The 17,721-nt window shown below is 41.1% G+C and overlaps 3 protein-coding genes across 3 annotated transcripts; 1 reads left to right on the top strand and 2 right to left on the bottom strand.

The window, feature by feature from the left end:
• Positions 1-1,094: 1,094 nt before the first annotated feature.
• MELLADRAFT_108318 (uncharacterized protein) lies at positions 1,095-3,185 on the top strand (the record flags this gene model as incomplete). Its single annotated transcript, XM_007412035.1, has 3 exons — positions 1,095-1,635; positions 1,866-2,278; positions 2,889-3,185. The coding sequence occupies 3 exons, from the start codon at positions 1,095-1,097 to the stop codon at positions 3,183-3,185; spliced, it is 1,251 nt and encodes a 416-aa protein (XP_007412097.1).
• Positions 3,186-9,653: 6,468 nt separating this feature from the next.
• MELLADRAFT_88707 (uncharacterized protein) lies at positions 9,654-11,185 on the bottom strand (the record flags this gene model as incomplete). The annotated part of the gene is made up of 6 exons (XM_007412017.1): positions 9,654-9,899; positions 9,973-10,137; positions 10,200-10,250; positions 10,321-10,754; positions 10,967-10,989; positions 11,094-11,185. 6 exons carry the CDS (start codon positions 11,183-11,185, stop codon positions 9,654-9,656), a joined length of 1,011 nt encoding a protein of 336 aa, XP_007412079.1.
• A 2,734-nt stretch (positions 11,186-13,919) lies between these two features.
• MELLADRAFT_49110 (uncharacterized protein) lies at positions 13,920-16,484 on the bottom strand (the record flags this gene model as incomplete). Its single annotated transcript, XM_007412016.1, has 8 exons — positions 13,920-14,326; positions 14,408-14,522; positions 14,616-14,744; positions 14,842-15,327; positions 15,420-15,661; positions 15,744-16,005; positions 16,086-16,214; positions 16,293-16,484. The coding sequence occupies 8 exons, from the start codon at positions 16,349-16,351 to the stop codon at positions 14,288-14,290; spliced, it is 1,461 nt and encodes a 486-aa protein (XP_007412078.1).
• Between the last annotated feature and the right edge of the window lie 1,237 nt (positions 16,485-17,721).

Here is a 17,721-nt window from a genome sequence, read left to right as displayed (position 1 = left end):
ACAGTACAACAAAGCTAATCTGAATCAGAGGATGCGGAATCAACTTCAATGGGATTAGAATCACCATTAGAGTACAAGCGCGGGTTTTCAGCTACTAGGATGGGGCGGATACATTGTTTAAAAGCATCAAATTGTGGATTATACTTATTAACCCACTCTAGTGTGCATGGTTTGGCAAGTTGGTACCATTTGTTCCATGGCTTAGGAATTGGAAGAGATGGGGAAATTTTCATAGATAGAGACAAGAAATGCAAACCATTTTGATCAAAGCATAGAAAAATTGGAGGGTTGTCATTTACAGGACCGTTCAGAGGGAATGCTGAAAAGGTTCCATTACCAGGACCATAGACACAGAATAACCGCTGGTACGTGGTTGCGATGAGGTATAGCATTTGGGCCGAAATGACCCAGAGGGTTGGGGTGTCCAACACTCCTGGCCGTTAAGTTCTGATTAGCGAGATGTGTTCAGGGATACCCCCATCGCCTCTCTTGCGTGAATTGAAGTGAGATTCATAAAAATCGGGTTTTCCCAGTAGCTCAGCAATGAGCTCTTCTTGCACTGAATGCCAGTCATCTTCAGATTGTCCCAAGCTGATGGCGATTGCGTAATAACCACAATGACCATCCGCTCGTGGGTTGGAGACTGAAGATTGGCAGTGTTCCCAGAGCCTGCGGTGGTACACACAATTCCATTGCTCGAGGGGTGTAAGAGTGACGGGCGTGGATAGGCTGAGGTGACACAACCTGTGACAGTTGATACAGATCTGTCACGGGTGAATTGTGTTTGATGAGTTGTGGAGAAGGAATTGCAGAGTTTTTCCTCTCTACTCCACAACCTCACACCTCCCTATCCCGCACGTCAGTGATCACACAGATCACTTCTGTTCAGAGCTCATAATCTTTCTCAAAAAGGCTAGAATTCTTTCTCAGGTTCAATTTCATCACTCTCTGATTCACAATACTAGCAGACAAATACTAGCTCATCGTCAATCCCTGTTTAAATCTAGACCCTAACAGGTAGCAATTGTCCTTGAAGATTGATGTGGAGAAGACTGAAGACAAACACCTTCCTCAATAAATTTAAATCAAACCATATGATTAAGGCGATTTGTGAAGCGGAAGAGAGAAAGAAAGCCCAAGAGATTAGATTAATCAAACAGGCTGAAGGAAGAAGAAAACATGCGGAGTCAAGGATGCCAGCGTCTACGTCTGGAAATCAGATCGGTTCCCAAAATCCAGAAGGACAAATGGAAGACCGACTAGTGAATGAATCGAATCTGACAACGGTTCGTGAGGAAGAGAATCTGGGCGGAGCAGCTCTGGGTGAACAGGTTGGAGATGGTGATGAAGACTCAGAGGCTAGCGACTCGGCTGGAAGCAGTGGATTGGCCACGGAAGGTCCATCGGAGGAGGATGTGAAACCAATATTGAAGAAACTGAAGTCGTCAAGGAAGAGGAAGTCAAAGACAAGCAGGGGGGAGGAAAGGAAGGTATCCTCGTCAGAATCTTCGGATGATGGAGTGGTTATACCGGGGAGGAAGGAGAAGGGAGGGTTATTTGGTGACTTGATTGAAAAGAATCAAAGTAATCCCATTTTTAATTCTGGTCTGCACGTACGGGAGAGTCCTCTTTATGGTGTGCAGCGTATTACGCTCCTGGAAGAGGTCTCGAGGTAGTTATTGTAACACCTAGCCCTCAGTCGTGGAACCGTTTAACCTGTAATGGTCGTGAGACCTGCTCAAGCTCCAGTTAATTTTGTTGTAGCAGAAGGCGTCGGGACTAGCTCCGGGGTGTGGACCACCACCGTGGCGCTTAGGAGGTTGGAAACCAGATTACTGACATGATATGTTACGAACATTTCACAGTTTGCCAGTTGTCTTCATCAAAAGTGAAAGTGACGAGAGGAGGTGCCAACAAGCACCAGACCCAACGCTCCTTAACGGCAAGACTGGCTGATGCGGTGGAATCTGAAAACCTGGAGTCAGTTCGAAACTTAAGGAGAGAGTTGGATGTGGCCCAATCAGAGTTAGAGAAGGCAAGAGACTTGCTGGGGAAGAGTTCGAAATCAGAGGAGGGGCAATCTAGGAAGGGGAAGAAGAAGATGAAGAAGTCAGAGAAGGGGAAGAAGAAGAAATCGAACAGGAAGAGGAAGCGTTCATCTTCTCCATCGGGAGATGGTTCTTCATCTGGTGATTCAGGAAGGCAGGTTGACGTACCAGCAAAATCAAGTAAGGAGAGTGACTTGTCGAGCGACTCTGAGTCGGATTCAGAATATTTGGTAGATGAAAAGAAGAAGAACAAGGCCCCCTCTTTTGTTTTCAAGAAACTCTCTGGTTTTGACCTTCCTGATCTTCCCGTCCCCTGGGAGAGGAATTTCAGAAAGATGAAATATTATGTTCCCCTCACGGTCTTTGACGTGTCATACATTGACCTCTATAAGACGACTTGCAAGACGAAAGATGGAAAATGTAATTGGGATAAACATCTACAGTCCCGAGGAGAATTGGAAAGGCAGTTGACTTACGGGGATTTCATCCTGGCCTGTGACCTTGAATATCGTTACGCGATGGAACGATACAAATACCCGGAGTATGCAAAATATGTCCAAAATCATAAGGAGATTGTGAGCATGCTGTCTTGGAAGCATAAATGTTGGATGGTAGCTCTGCGGTACCACCTAGCATTCAGAGCAGTAACATTTCGTGTTTGGACTCCAGAACAAGCTGGGAAGGGGAGAAAAAAGGGGGATCAGGTGGAATTGCCGGATGGGATACAAGAAGAGGCGGAGAGAGATGCGCGGTGGGATGCACATACGGCTGGAGACCTGAAATGCAAAGGAAATCCGTACGCGGAAGGTCAATTTAAGGTTGGTTTTTGTACCTTTGAAGGCAAAGTCCCATGTCCATTCGGACGACGCTGTGGAGCATGAAGGCCCGAGAGGTGGGAAACAGCAGAAGAAACAGTGTGGTGGAAACCGCGGTCATAACTCGGGCTACCAGAAATCCTATCAAGCTGCAAATCAGACGGCCAGTCAGTTCCAGAGACGGGATCGAAACTCTGGGAAAGACTGGGTAGCATTGGGTCAACAACATGCGAGCAATGTGGCCTCTGGTTCGGGTACCGTTTCTGGTCCAGCGAAGGGAGGTAAAAAGGGGATCATGACGTTGGGAGCAAATGAACGGTGAGCTTTCATCATTGGGTTGTTGGTTGGATTGTGTCTGATCGGGATTTTCTCTGGGTTCTTGATATGCGTTGTGTTTGGTTTTGGGTCGCGTGGGTTGTTAATACGGATTTGGCTGGTGATTGGGTACATCTGGATGGTTGGCTTGATGGTACGGCGCTCTTTCAATTTGTAGTTGAATACTCATAGTGAGAGTGGGTTTCAGTCCAAGATGTGTGGAATAGAAGAATCCTGAAGTTTCGTGACTATGCTATTATTGTGTCTAGTGCCATGGGAGTGCCAATCCCGTGAGAGTTGATCTTGAGCGTGAGATCAGAAATCGGGCAAGTGAAACCAAACGTGAGAGTGAGACTGAGCGATCTGAACACTCAGACTCCACCAAATCATCCAAAGAGTCAGAGCCTGGGACCAGAGGAAAGAAGACACTGAAGGTCATTTTACCTCTGAGTCAGCGCAAGATATATGCCGTGAAGACTGACAACATCTGGCCAGCGCCGGTAAAGACGGAAATGAACGTAGCTGAGTGGGAGATATTAATGAAGGAGGTTGGTTTGAAGGAAGACATACCATACATTGTGAATGGATTTAAGGAAAGGGTTCTGCCTTGGGATTCCACAACACAAGATAGCAGGGAAGAGATGGTATACACCAGACAATCATCAATCAGCTCTAGACGTAAAAGAACAGATTAATAATACGATCAAGAAAGAAGTGAGGGCTGGAAGAATGATTGGTCCTTTTACTCACAAGCAGGTGTATGAGAAGTATGGTTTCTTTTGGACAAATCCCATGGGTAGTGCCATAAATGGCGATGGATCTGTTAGGTTGATCAACGACTTGTCGCACCTGAAGAAGAGGAGGCCTAGGAGAAGGAATGCCAAACCAGTGAAAGAAACGGAGGAGGAAAATTCAGAAATCCCGTTGGTCAACTCGTTCGTGGATAAAAGGACTTACAGTACAAACTGGGATGATTTCAAAATGGTAGCAAGGTCTTTTGCGAAAAATGAAGGAGAATGGGAAGCCGCTCTCTTTGACTGGGAGAAGGCTTACCGGCAACTGCATAATAACCCGTCTCAAAGAAGATTCCTATGTATAAAGGATTTCGAAGGGCGCATCTGGATTGATATAGCAGTAGGCTTTGGTGGAGTCGCAAGCTGTGGGGTGTTTGGTGCTCCAGCGGAAACCTGGAAGACAATCATGATGACAATCTTGAAGATTCTTATGATTTTCAGGTGGGTCAACGATAATCTGATACTCAGAAAACCGGTGTAGAACTTATAACCCAAAAAGGGTTATACAGAGCTGGAAGAGGATAATCTACTAATAAAAATGGCTAGTAGAAGCTGTCTAAGGACTGCTCTTCTAAAACAACACAATCAGGAGAGTCTCTGTTGTATTGAGTACAGATAAGGCACCAGAGAAATATATCTTCACATGTATTTTAACTTCAAAAGCACAATTTGTATTACTATCAACACTGCTATAGTGTTATTCCCAAATGATAACTAAAGAAATAAGCTATATCTTATTGATATTATTCCCAATGAGTCTTTGTGACTATCACTACACAAAATGTAATCTTTACCGGGCGGTAAAGAAAACTACTGACATAGAAAAGTCCTGAGGCAACAGGAAGAGAGCTAAAAATCTGAAAAAATATGCACCTTGTTCCTAGATGTTGGGGCGTCATGACAAGTATTTTTTTGTATTTTACACACAGATATTGGTTAATGTACTAAGAATAAAGGCTGAGAATCATCAAAAACCCACCTGTAACAATACCTGAAATTTGGCCCTTGACTTTGAAGACAGGATTTTGGAATCTTCAAACATCAATAACTTTTGCAGTTCTGAATCAAATCACTCGATTTGAAGTGCATTAAAAAGGTGAGCCTGTCCTCTACATTTCTCATTGGGACATCACATCTGTAGCTGGTTTAAAAAAGATCCTACAGAGCTATTCATGCAGAACTGTTTGAACATATGTAGAGTGTTTAAATGACTAGAGAGAACCTTACTAACATTATGAAGTGTGAAGAAGAATAGTTCAGCTTTTGAATGAACCAGAAATCGAGTCTTTTGGAGCAGAATTGCAAAATTTATCAAAGTTTTTAGACCACAAAATATTGTCTTCATACTCATGACCCAAATTTCAGGTATTGTTACATGTGAGTTTTTGATGATTTTCAGCGTTTATTGTTAGTACATAAACCAATACCTGTGTGTAAAATACAAAAAAATACTCATCATGACACCCCAACATTTAGGAACAAGGTGCATATTTTTTCAGATTTTTAGCTCTCTTCCTGTTGCCTCAGGACTTTTCTATGTCAGTAGTTTTCTTTACCACCCGGTAAAGATTACATTTGGTGTAGTGTATAAAACTAAAGTAAATTTCTCTTTATAGCTATAATAAAGGGCGTATTTAAGTGATCAGGTACTATTAAAATAAGTTTATGATGATAAACAAAATAATAACTGCATAAATGATAAAGAAAAAAAAAGGAACAAAAATCCCAAAATCCTCTCAAAGTATATATAACAATGTACTCCAACTTTTACAATGGTCAACAGCCTCAAAACCAATCAAATCCGCCCAGAAATCCTCAAAAACCCTATGATGACGCAATGTAATGATTTTGTTACTGATAAATGATGCAATTTTCACAGCCAAAAGTGATCAATGATGCAATAATATGATGTATAGCACTTCTTATGATGAATCCAGGTGATTTTTTCCTTGTAAACTAGCTGAAAACCAATTTTTGAGATTACAAATGTTTTCAGATGTGCTTCAATTTTTGATTACTAAAGTGCACCTTGTAGCCCTCGTGTTACTGATCATTTCTGACACCCATATGATCTACTTTCGATGAGTGATGAGTAAGATATTGAGCTGTGAAGTTAAGGTTTTGAGCATTACATGTTGACTTGTGACTGTAAATTCAAGATTCACACCAATTCTTTATTTGCCTTATAACTTTTTTCATACACCTCCGCTACTATCAATTTAAAGTTTGTACATTATGTAATCTACTCTTCTGCGTTGAATGAGCCATCTACCAACCCAATCTGACGTCATTTGACATATGTAATAAGCTGAAAACTTTCATTTTTGACGAAATTCACCCATTTTCTCCACTTTTCACAGCTGTTACTCTCTTTCTCTTGCTCAAGTAATATGACATCATCTTCTATAACCTTAAAAATCCTGGAAAATCCTCTTGGCAACCTCAAATTCCATTACTATCACTATTACATAACCAAACTACACGTGTACCTCTTGTTTACCAACTTCAAAAAAGTGCCTTTTCCCTAATAACTTTTGTTTCTTCTTATCAACCTTCAAGATTAAAATTGTCACAGTATAATATAATGTTTTTCTTTCATATTCTAACCTCATAATACCCATAACTTTCTTTTTACTACCCTAAAAACCATTTTTCAACCTTTGTACCTATATTTTTGAATATTTCTTATGTTTTTCTTTCTTTCTTTTTATAATAGGTTTGTGAATAAACTATGATGATCTTCATAATTAATGTGAAATAAAATGATGTAATGTTAACCTTATGACCAATACATTATAAGCCTACAAGAGCTTCAATTGATTAGAAAAACCTCCATTTCGAATTTTCTTTCCTACTGAATCCTTCTAATAAACTGGTAAACTGCTAATTGTGAATTTTTTAATTGATCCCATAAATTGATCACCACACCGGGTGACACGGTAACATTAGAAGAGATCACTCATCTGAGTAACAGACTCGGAGTGAGAACGAACCGATTGAAAAACCATGATTTTGCTACGGAACAGAAGTTCCTAGGTTTTATATGGACCGGGGTGGATCATACTGTTAGATTACCCCAAGCAAAATTGCAGGAGAGGACGGACCAGGTCAAGGCTTACCTAGATGAGGAGAATTCTTGGAGGTTCACTCAAGTAGAACAGTTCGTCGGTAGACTAAATCACATAGTGTGTATTGTCCCGCATATGGCGACCTCACTTGGCTCGTTCTATCAATGGTTGAAGTCCTGGGAGAACCTTGACGCGAAGCGGCACACTCCTGAAGACGTGCTGGAAGGCTTAAAGGAATGGGGCGATTGCCTATCGTCATTTGAGTCTTGCAGACTCATAACAAACCCAGACCCAGAGGAGGTTGGCTGGGTGGGCAATGCGTCATCGTCATTTGGGTGAGTAACGTTCCTGACAGAGCACGTTGATTAAGAGATCTGATGAAGGTGGTGTTGTTGGGTAGGATTGGGGTATTGATTGGCCAACGTTGGGCATGCTTTGAATGGGAAAAAGATTGGTTAGTGAAAGGGCTGACATCTGGCAAACGTAACATTGCGTGGGCGGAGACTGTTACCATCAGGTTGGGTCTCCTAGTCCTGGCCAAGGCGATCCCAGTGAAAGGCAGAACGTTTTGGGTCAAAACTGATAATACGACTACAGAGAATGCGATTAAGAATCGGAAGTCGAAAGATGTCAGAGTCAACAGTGAATGGAAACAAATCCAGAAATTACTAACCAAATTAGGCTGTAACATTAAGCAGCGACGTGTTACGTCAAAAAACAATTTAGCAGACAATTTATCGAGAGGGATATTTCAAGGAAAAGTTTGGTCCAATGAAGTGGCGATAGACATCCCACTGGACCTCCGACCTCTTTTGTCACAAACCTCGATCCCGGACCCAGTCAACTCAGACGAAGATGCCTAGGAAGAAGAGCCCGAATGATAACACCGACATTGAGCTGGTAAAGAATTCGGATGCAGTACTAAGGAAAGTCACAAAATCATTCGGCTGTTTTAAAGGTGACACACTGGGAGTAGATAGCACTGGGGTGGATGAGGTACAAAAACATTACTTGAGGGGAGCGTGGAGAGATGGGACATTAAAGCATTATAACTCAGCAATTGTGAAACTGTTTAGATTCGCAGTGGTGAAGAGGGTAGACAGGAAAGACTTACTCCCAATCTCGAGGGACTTGGTAATGCTGTTTGTAGTTTGGATGTCGAAGAAAGGAGAAGGGTTGGCAAAGGATGATGAATTGCTGAAGTTGTTGACAATAAAAGCTTACCTATCCAGACTACAAGCATGGCACATTTTTCATAACCGTGAATTCCCACATGACTTGGATCTTGCTGTAAATAAACTGATAAAAGCCTCAAGGATGGTCGAAGAACGGTATAAAGAGATTGAAAAGAAGCGACCTCCGGTGTTGATATCAGATCTGGTGACGCTAGCAGAAAACACGGTGATGACAGATGAACGGTCGATTGTAGCAACTACAATAGCTCTTGTTGCCTTCTGGGGAGTAGCTTGTTTAGGAGAGCTGGTGTGTGATGATCCAAAGAAGGTTCAGCCAACCTGGGAGGATGTGGAGTGGGGTCCGAAGGATTCCTATGCGAAGATCACAATTCATTATGCCAAGACTGCTGAACCGGGTGAGACTCAATACATTCACCTACAGGATCAGAAATCATGCCTGGATCTGGTTAGCGCCCTTTGGTTTCTCTACAATGTCAGACCTAGAAAGCAAGATGACCATGTCTTTGCGATCAATCGAGGAAATGAAACTGGTTTAGTATATAGGAAAGCTGTGTTGATAGAGAACTATAGAAAGATATGGAACTCAACTCAATCACCTAGAAAGAAGCTGCTATACGGCCACTCATTCAGAATAGGCGGTGCTTCACTTAGATGGAATCTGGGAGCGTCCAGAGAGGAAGTGAAGGAGCTGGGAAGATGGTCATCCGATGCATTTAAGATCTATTTAAGAAAGTTTGACAAAAGTGAATTGAAACAGATGGTGAAGTTACTGAATGAGCTGAAGTTCAATTGAAATCATTACTTATTGTATGTACAGTGGTGATGATGAGGCTTTAGGAGTATGGATACAGGTGATTGGCGTCTTGAACTAAAACTCTAAATTTCAGATTGAACTGAGGAGACCAACATAGGAGCGGTCCCGAGAGTTTCCTAATTCGAGTGACCAAATGGGTCACTCCTGAGAGCTAGCCTTGTATATGAGCACAGTTGGAAAGCATAGTTTAACAACTGCTGTTGTTTGGGTGATGGAAGATACATTAGGTATCAAGGGGGGATTAGGCAGAGCAATTCTAGACACTCCTGCGAGGAGAGGGTTTGGGGGTTTCGACTTCCCAGGCTCACGGCTCTACCCACCGTGAGTGATGGGGTTGAGAAGTCTATGGCTCCTCAGGCGCTGTCCTCGTCCTGAAGGTAGAGAAAAGGGGTTGGATGGTACCGACCCCACGGATTTCCCTACCTTTGGGCCCACCCTCAAGCCACAACATGTAGGATGCTGGCACCTCTCTGTAGGGCAGCAACCTAGGTACGTGGTAGGACAGTCCTGTGTTGCAGACACAGAGTTCATATCACATGTAACTAGTCTAGGTCACCTAGGTGCACTGGACTCGTAACACCCCTCTAGAGAATGGAAACATGGTTACAAAGCCAATGCGGTAGACGGGAGTCCTGTAAAAAGGTTGTATTGGATCAACCCAACCGTCAAGAAAAAATGCAAGGTGTGATGATTCCAATATGACGTACACACATTTTTGGTAACACATGTTTGGGCGGACCTCCAAGGTACACATACAGAAGTTGCATCTGTCGCAACTTCTGTCTTATTGTGCCTAGCGGACCTTTGAAGATGGGCCTCTCCTTGAACTTGAATTGCAACCTTGGCCTTCTTGGGTGGGAGAGTTTGCGTTTGTCGGTTTAACAGTGAAATATCAACATGTTTGTTGTAAAGTCCAACTTACCTTTGAGGAGACTTGGATTGGAGAAATTGGGGTGTTTTCATCCCGGTGATGGGCCAAGGGAGGTGGTAGCAATGATTCCAGCAAGAAGCTGCCATCACCTTTGTCAGCCTCACCAATAGTCGATAGCTGATCTGTGTTGCTGAGGTAAATATTGGTTGTTAAAGGCTAAAGAGAAAACGAGTGGTTGGTGTTGGATACTTGGCGTGATGACCGAACAAACAACTAACCTCAACTACTGTGCTCGCAGTGTGGGTGGTGGGGAAAAGTGTAGGTGAAGGCTGGTATACATATTTGATGTGTTGGTCAGTAAGGACCAATCCTTCATGAAATTTTGGACATTTCACTTACCAAACAGTCGCTGTCTGGAGCAGGCTCCAACTCGTAGTCTACCAAAGGGTCATGGCCTACTGAAGTTTTGAGGGTGTCTTGAATGTCTTGTGATTGATGCACCGGATGGGATTCGGGCAAAGGCACGGGTTCTGAATTATAAAAAAGATCCGGGGCCTGTGTTGGGGGTGAGGGTAGTGGAGGTTCTTTCTTAACTCTTTTGCGTTTCTTCTTAACAATCAAATGTACCTCTTTGTCTGTCTGCTGAGTGTGGGTGTTTAGAACAGGGTATGATGTCGATGTGGTAATGGATTGATCGGGATCTGGAGACCAAACTGCTTGAGAGTGAGGAAAAGTAGAATGTGACAAAGGTACAATGTTTGAAGCTCGCAGTTGAGGTTGGGGTAACGGTGGGTTAGTGTGTTCTTCACCTGGTGAAGTGAGGTGCGAGGATCCTATGACGACGTTGGGTGGGAAGTGATTGGTCGTTGAGGTTGGAATGGGTGAGTTGGGGGTTCAATATTTAGCAATGACCGCTTCAATCTCAGCGAGGGCAACGGACCGAAGAGCTTCTGGAAGCCGAGATAACTGTTGTGATATCTAGAGCAATAGTGTGGGTTTGATATGTCAATAGAAGTAAAAAGGTTTGTTAAGAGATTGGACTCACCACAGCTGATCGCTGCTTGATGACTGTCAACGTGTCGACACGTGAATCGGTTGTTGGCTACAACATTAGGAGATTTTGATTTAATACACCGTAGGACATAGAATTCGAAAGATTGTTAGAATTGTACCAAAGATCCAATTGGTTCATGGTTGTGAGTGGGATTTTTGATCTTGATGATCCAGCACCCAACCGGAGGTAGTGATTTGGAGGTATCCTCATTTTTTACTAAAGCTTGAAGATAACTTGGAACATTGGGAGCAAGGACCTTAGATATAGTGAAGGCAAATGGACAGTCGGTTTTGCAGGAGGAGGAAGTGTTGGTTGGTTTATTTCCTGATTGTTGACATTCATATCAGACGCTGATGGTTTCTAAGTTTTGTTTGTCTTTTTCGGAAGATCATATGACAAGTTTGTATCCATTGGTGACAGCATGCTCTTTGAGTATTGTTTGCATTGCTGTTAAAGATGGTGCGGTAAGGTCATGTGGCGGAGGTTGAAGGAGGGTATTATTGTTGGTTGTGGTCATGTTGAAGGTTAACTTAGCGAAGTGGGTCTTTGGTCCGTTGATCAAGCTGGGGTCTATTGTTTAACAGTGGTAGGGTTGGGGTGTAACATGTGCGGGTGGGGGTATTTGTGTGTAAGGTGCAACTGGGGTTGTCTGGTGTACCGAGTTTGAAATTTGGGAGTTAGGGTAGGTTTTGACTGGCGTGGTGAGGATGGATGTGTGTAGCATCAAAAGGTATTCGTGAGGTGTGATATTAATGATAAGGTGGTGGGTTTGTGTATGAGGTGGTGGGTGATTTTACAATGGTGGTATGTTTTGAGGTTGTCTTGGTATACAGATTTCAGATCGAGTTTGGTATTGGATGGGGTGGTGGGAAATGTATACAGTGGTGGACTACTTGTAGGGTGGTGTTGTGTGCTGTGTGGGCACTCGAGGCTGGTGTGGATCTCCTTAAGGGAAAATGGGACTGAGCCAAATTTGGAGGTCACCAGGATCCTTCTTAAGATGATGCATAATCTTGGCAGGGGAGGTCGAACCCCATTGGGTCATACAGACGTCTGTATGGCCCAATGGTACAGGGTACAAACATAACTGTACAGGTGTCAATTTCATAATTTGGGTGGACATCCTGGGCTATGCAATTTCACAGGTTACACAAAATGGCATAATACACCATAATGCACAATTGTATGCAAAAAGGCAAAATTGCATAAATATATGCAATTTTGCGGGTAGGGTTATATTTTCCTTGGGAAATATAGCTTTTGCTGGGAGTGTTAGGGGCCTGAGCTCAGGGCTTTGGTGTTGTTCAGGGATCATGTATTATGATTATGATGTGGCTCAAACAGCGGAGTGGGCATTGTATCTTCATGTTTGTAGTGTATAACTCATATATCTTACATTGATATCAAAGACATTTCAAGGTCATTTGAAGAAATCAGTAATACAGGCTTGCTTTTTTGCTGAATGTGATCTTGGACTTGAACATCTCTATATATTTCTGTAAAGGTTAATTCAAGTTGAGACCTTCAGCTAGTTCAGTACCTTCCATGTGATTGATGACAAGAGACAAAGCTGCTAAGGTTTCAGCATCTGTAGGGATGGGTCTGGAATCAAGTTCAGGTTCAGCTTCCTCTTGAGGTGTGTTGACTTGATCAAATAAATCCTCAGCAGTTGAGTTTTCATGGAACGTGGGGGTTTTTTCTGCTGCATTCAATAGCTCCACAATTGACATTTGATTCATTGAAGAGAGTAGACTTACATCTTGAAGTTCTTGTAGAGTTTCCTTGAATTCCATCTCAATCTGAGTTGGTGCTTAATTGATGTTCAAAATCCTATGATTCAGGGAAGAGTTGTTGATCAGTAGATATTCATACATGTGACAGAGAGACTCCAAACTATTCTGACTTGATCTCATCCTCAAACTTAATGATACCACTGTGACGCCAGCAGTTTTGGATTGTATCAGAAGTCACTGAGTGCCACGCATGTTCAGCAAGCTGAGTGGCAGTGAGGATATCAATATCATACACTTTGGTGTTTTCAACAGTGTTGTTTAAACATCAAAATGCACAGACAAGGAATTGTTTACGGTAGTGAGCCTTGAAGGCTTTGATGATACCAGTATTGAGTAGCCAAACATGGGCTGTAAGGTTGTGTGAAAAAAACACAAGTCAGATATTGGTGAGTTGATTCTGTTCAATCTTATGACCAGCAAAGTTATCAAGTAAAAGCAAGTCTTGTCAGCTTGGAGATGTTGGTCCCAGGCACAAATCCACATCTCAAAAATAAAAGAAATCATCCATGATGTTACATTGAAATAATAGTCAATTCCCAGACTGGCTGGGGTCTTTTTGTTGAAGCATCAAGGTGATTTCCATCAACCAATAAAGGTAAGATGTCACTTGTTGGATCCATCAGCATTACAGACGCACACAACAGTGATCCTGGCTTTTGAGCCTTTTGCACCAGGAGTGCTGACACTTGCTAAGCCTTGGTCTGATGGCATCCTGTGTCAGACCCAGAAGGAGTGTGAGAAGACATGTGATCAAAGGAAGAGACAAAAACAAGCCAGTCTTGTCCATTCTGGAAATCTGTGCTTATTGGCTACAGAGATCTGGTTTTCAAAATTTAACCTATGCATTATCATTTTTGCCATAATTATGCAATAAACCTAAATCTTGGCAAGCCCTGACCTATGTAAAATGACTGAATATGCAATTGCACAGGTTTGACTGTATTCCTTTCTTTGCTTCCTATTGTCAAGTGCTGCATCATATCTGTAAAACATATGTAATCAACCTGTAACAATTTATTCATCACTTGTTTAACACTGATACCTTGCTCAATAACCCTGCTTATTGACACAAAGAAAAGAACAAAATAACATCCCTCAGCGCCACCCCACACCCAGACTGCTCACACATTCCATTGACCCAGTCCTATCATCAAGACAATCAAGACTCTTGATTTTCAAAAACACCAAAAACATAATCAAATTTTCACTCAATTTAAAGAAAATCATAAACCTCAAACAATTTTTTTTCAAAAAAGTGAAAAAGTAAACAAAAGCAAATGAGAGTAAAAACTGAGAATTTTTTGAAAGATGAAGATAAAGAAGAAGAAAACACAATCTAACCCCCCCTGAGGATTGATTCCCATTCATTCTATCAAAAAAAAACCTCCCCTCTTCTAAACCTCCCATCCTTCTTTAATTTCTCACCAAAATGCAAACAAAGAAAAAGTCCAATATACAAAAAGGAAAGAGAAGATACTCTTTATTCATTGATTCATTCATTGGTTTGTTTAATAAACCATTAAAATGCATTAGCACCAGAGTTTTCATATCTTCGGAACTATTCAAACAAAAAGAAAGATCAGTTCATCAGATTTCTAAAAAAAATTACTCAAGAAACTCTGAAAGAAACCAGACGAACTGTATAACCCAAGAAAGCTAAATCTTTACTACCACTATCAGTATCAGCACCAACTGGTTCAGTAGGTACATCATTCAAATCATCAGTAGGGAAATAACTAGTATCTGTCACCGATCTGAAAAAAAAACATAAAACACAAGTTAAGAAACACATTATCAACATTCATCAAGGATTCAATGTGAAAGTTAAATGAAAAATCATCACTCACTTTAAGTGTGGTACGAATGGAGCTTCGATATTACGGATCGTAGGCCAATCAACACCCGAGAAAAACGTATGTTGTTTAATCTCTTCAGCACCATTTCTACCTAATCGATTATCAGCAGCAGTGATCATCCTATCACAACCCCAAACCAAGCAAAAAACTCATCAATATTCAAGAATAAACGATCAAAACAATGAAAAAAATCAATCAAGTTAAGGAACCCACTAACCTTCTAATCAAATCTTCACTCTCACGTGAAAGATGAACATCATCAGGAAAATACAATTCATTTCTCCAATCGATAATCTTTCGATAAGTTTCATGAGCCGAAGGCGAACAGAACGGAGGATATCCCACCAAACATTCAAACATGATCGCACCTAAACTCCACCAATCACATTCTTTACTATAACCTTGTTGTAAAAAGATTTCCGGAGCAATATAATCCGGTGTTCCTACAGTAGAATAAGCTAATTTACGTCGATTGGCTTTCCAAGTAGCGATTTGATCTTTGGATGAAACGGTCAAGTTGATAGATGAGATCGCTACTGAGTTTCGGTTAGGAGGTGGGGCTGAATTGCTAGAGGAATCTCCATCTAATAATCTTTGATAGTATGCTGAATCATGTTGTTTATGAAACCCAGTAGAAAGTCCGAAATCAGATAACTTCACATGTCCATCTTTATCGATCAAAATGTTATCTGGTTTGATATCCCTATCCAAAAAAAAAACAAAATCCAAAATCCAAAAACCCACTCAGAATCATCAAGTCAAATCGCGAATTTAGTAAGAAAGAAAGTCAAGTACCGATGAATAAATCCTAGTTTATGAACCGCTTCTAATGCCAAAACACATTCAGCCATATAGAACCGAGTGACATCTTCACTAAAGGTATCATATTTAATTAACATCGTCATCAAATCACCTCCTGGTAAGAATTCCATCAATAAATAAAGATATTGTGAATCTTGAAATGAATAGTATAATTGAACGACCCAAGGCGAATCAGATTCAGCCAAAACATCTCGTTCAGCTCTAACATGTGCTAACTAATGGTACCAAAGCAAAATCATTCCAATCGATCAATCTTTCAATCTGAGTTGAAAAATAGAACAAACTGTTGAAACTCACTTGATCTTTTTTAAACATTTCAGATTTTCTTAAAGTTTTCATAGCATAAATCTTAGCCGTATCTACTTTTTGAACCAATCTCACTTCTCCAAACGCTCCTTTTCCAATCACTTTCACCGTTCTAAAATCAGCTAAACCTAATCTAGTTCTTCTCAATCTTAAAAAACTAGATTCAGTTCTACCCAACGTAGCCAACTGTCTATGTTTTCTTTCTTCTGTCATATTAGGTTCTGATGCGATTTTCTTTTCGACTTCTTGTCGTCTGTTTTTCCAAAATTTCAAAAAAAAAAAGTATATCTTAGGATCATCATCGATCGAGGGTAAGGAGAATCGGTTGGTTACCTTTGGTTACGTTCGATGGCTTCTTCAACCGCTTTACGATAGATATGTTCAATCTTTAACTTACAAGCCGTCGTTTTCTCTGCAGTAGTCTTAGAGAATTGAGACGGGATACGTTGAAAATAGACATAACTAAGAACCCAAGTGATAGATCAGATCAGATCAGTTGATCGAAAAGTGAATCAGATCGAGTGATCGGACATCACTTACTCTTGTTCTTTAACTTGACCAGATCCATTGTTTTGAGGAGAAGGAGGAGGAGGCATCATTTGAGTTTGAGGAGAAGGTTGTGGTTGAAGTTGTTGTTGATAAAGTGCAAGTTGTTGAGGAGTAAGATGTCTTAGAGCAGCTTCTTGTTGAGCACGTTGAAGTTGTTGTAAGAATTGAGGTGAAACGTTTTGGTTGTATGGATTAGATTGACTTGAAAATAAATTAGATTGGTTCGAGTTATTATTATTTGGATTCATCATCAAATCAAATCAAATCAGGAACTCCTCTGTCTCAGTTTGGACTCTGACTCTCATCGATCTTCAAATTGCATAAATTCATCATCTTCATTTCAATTTCCTGCTAATCTTAAAGTTCATAACTCAAGAAAATACTTAAAATTTTGGTTTCTTCAATTACCCTATTTCTAGGCTAGATCCCTAAACTGATTTCTATTGATTTCATGAACTCAATTGATGTACAAATTGGTCACATCATAGCTAAATTTGGTATCTCCACTCATGTTCAACTCCAAGCTTTAAAGACTCTGGTTTAGGACCCTGGCTTTATCCTATGGATGCATCTGATCTGAAATTCAATGTTTTTTTTGGATGTTTATGGGTCATGGACGCGCTACACTGTGGTTTTATGATGGCTGCACTTTCAGCCCTGTAGCACCACTTGTTTGTGAGATATCCTAATGTAACTGCCAAAATCCAATGAGTGGTTTTGGACTCCGGTCAAGAAAAAAAAATCACCTTTGGGTGTTGTGCAGCAGTGAGCCACACAGCGTAGCTACAACCAAGCTCATTAGATAGCCCCACCACATGTGCATCTTTTCTAGTGCTCAGGAGATTGACGCCAGGTGTATGAAGTATTTTTCCAGAGTGAAAAATGACTGACCTGAAGGAAAGATGATTGAAAATGGCTCAACTCTGCATATATTCTGCATGTGCATCAACACAGCATTTTTAATCATTTTTGACATCAATGTAAATCATTTTTCAGAGTAGAAACATTCTTGATGTGCGCAGTGTGAAGAAGTGGGTGATGTGTAGTTCAGAGCTCAAAACCAATGACCAGATCAGATCAGACACATCCATAGGGGAAAGTCAGGGTCTTCTCTGGTTCTCAAGCCTTGTTCACACAGTTAAGTATTACAGTGATCATTAAAGACAAGTAAATATTTTGTGTTACCTTTTGTTGGTGGCCAGTCCTGCTGAATGATAAGAGTCTTGATAATCACTAGGAATCTGTTTTGAGATCAAAAGACAAAGAATCTGTTCTCTACTTCAATTTTCAAGATATGTGTTCTGCTTCAGCTGCATGGAAAAATAAAACCATACCTTAGAGACGCAAAATAGCTTCAATGTAGCCATAGAAAGTCAAGGTTCTTTACACTATGTTCAGTCTTTAACAGGATCCAAGATTG

The sequence above is a fragment of the Melampsora larici-populina genome (assembly GCF_000204055.1).
Source record: "Melampsora larici-populina 98AG31 unplaced genomic scaffold MELLAscaffold_28, whole genome shotgun sequence".
NCBI classification, from domain to species: Eukaryota; Fungi; Basidiomycota; class Pucciniomycetes; order Pucciniales; family Melampsoraceae; genus Melampsora; species Melampsora laricis-populina.
The sequence above is the reverse complement of the archived record's forward strand: the minus strand, read 5'-3'. Positions and strand labels throughout refer to the sequence as shown.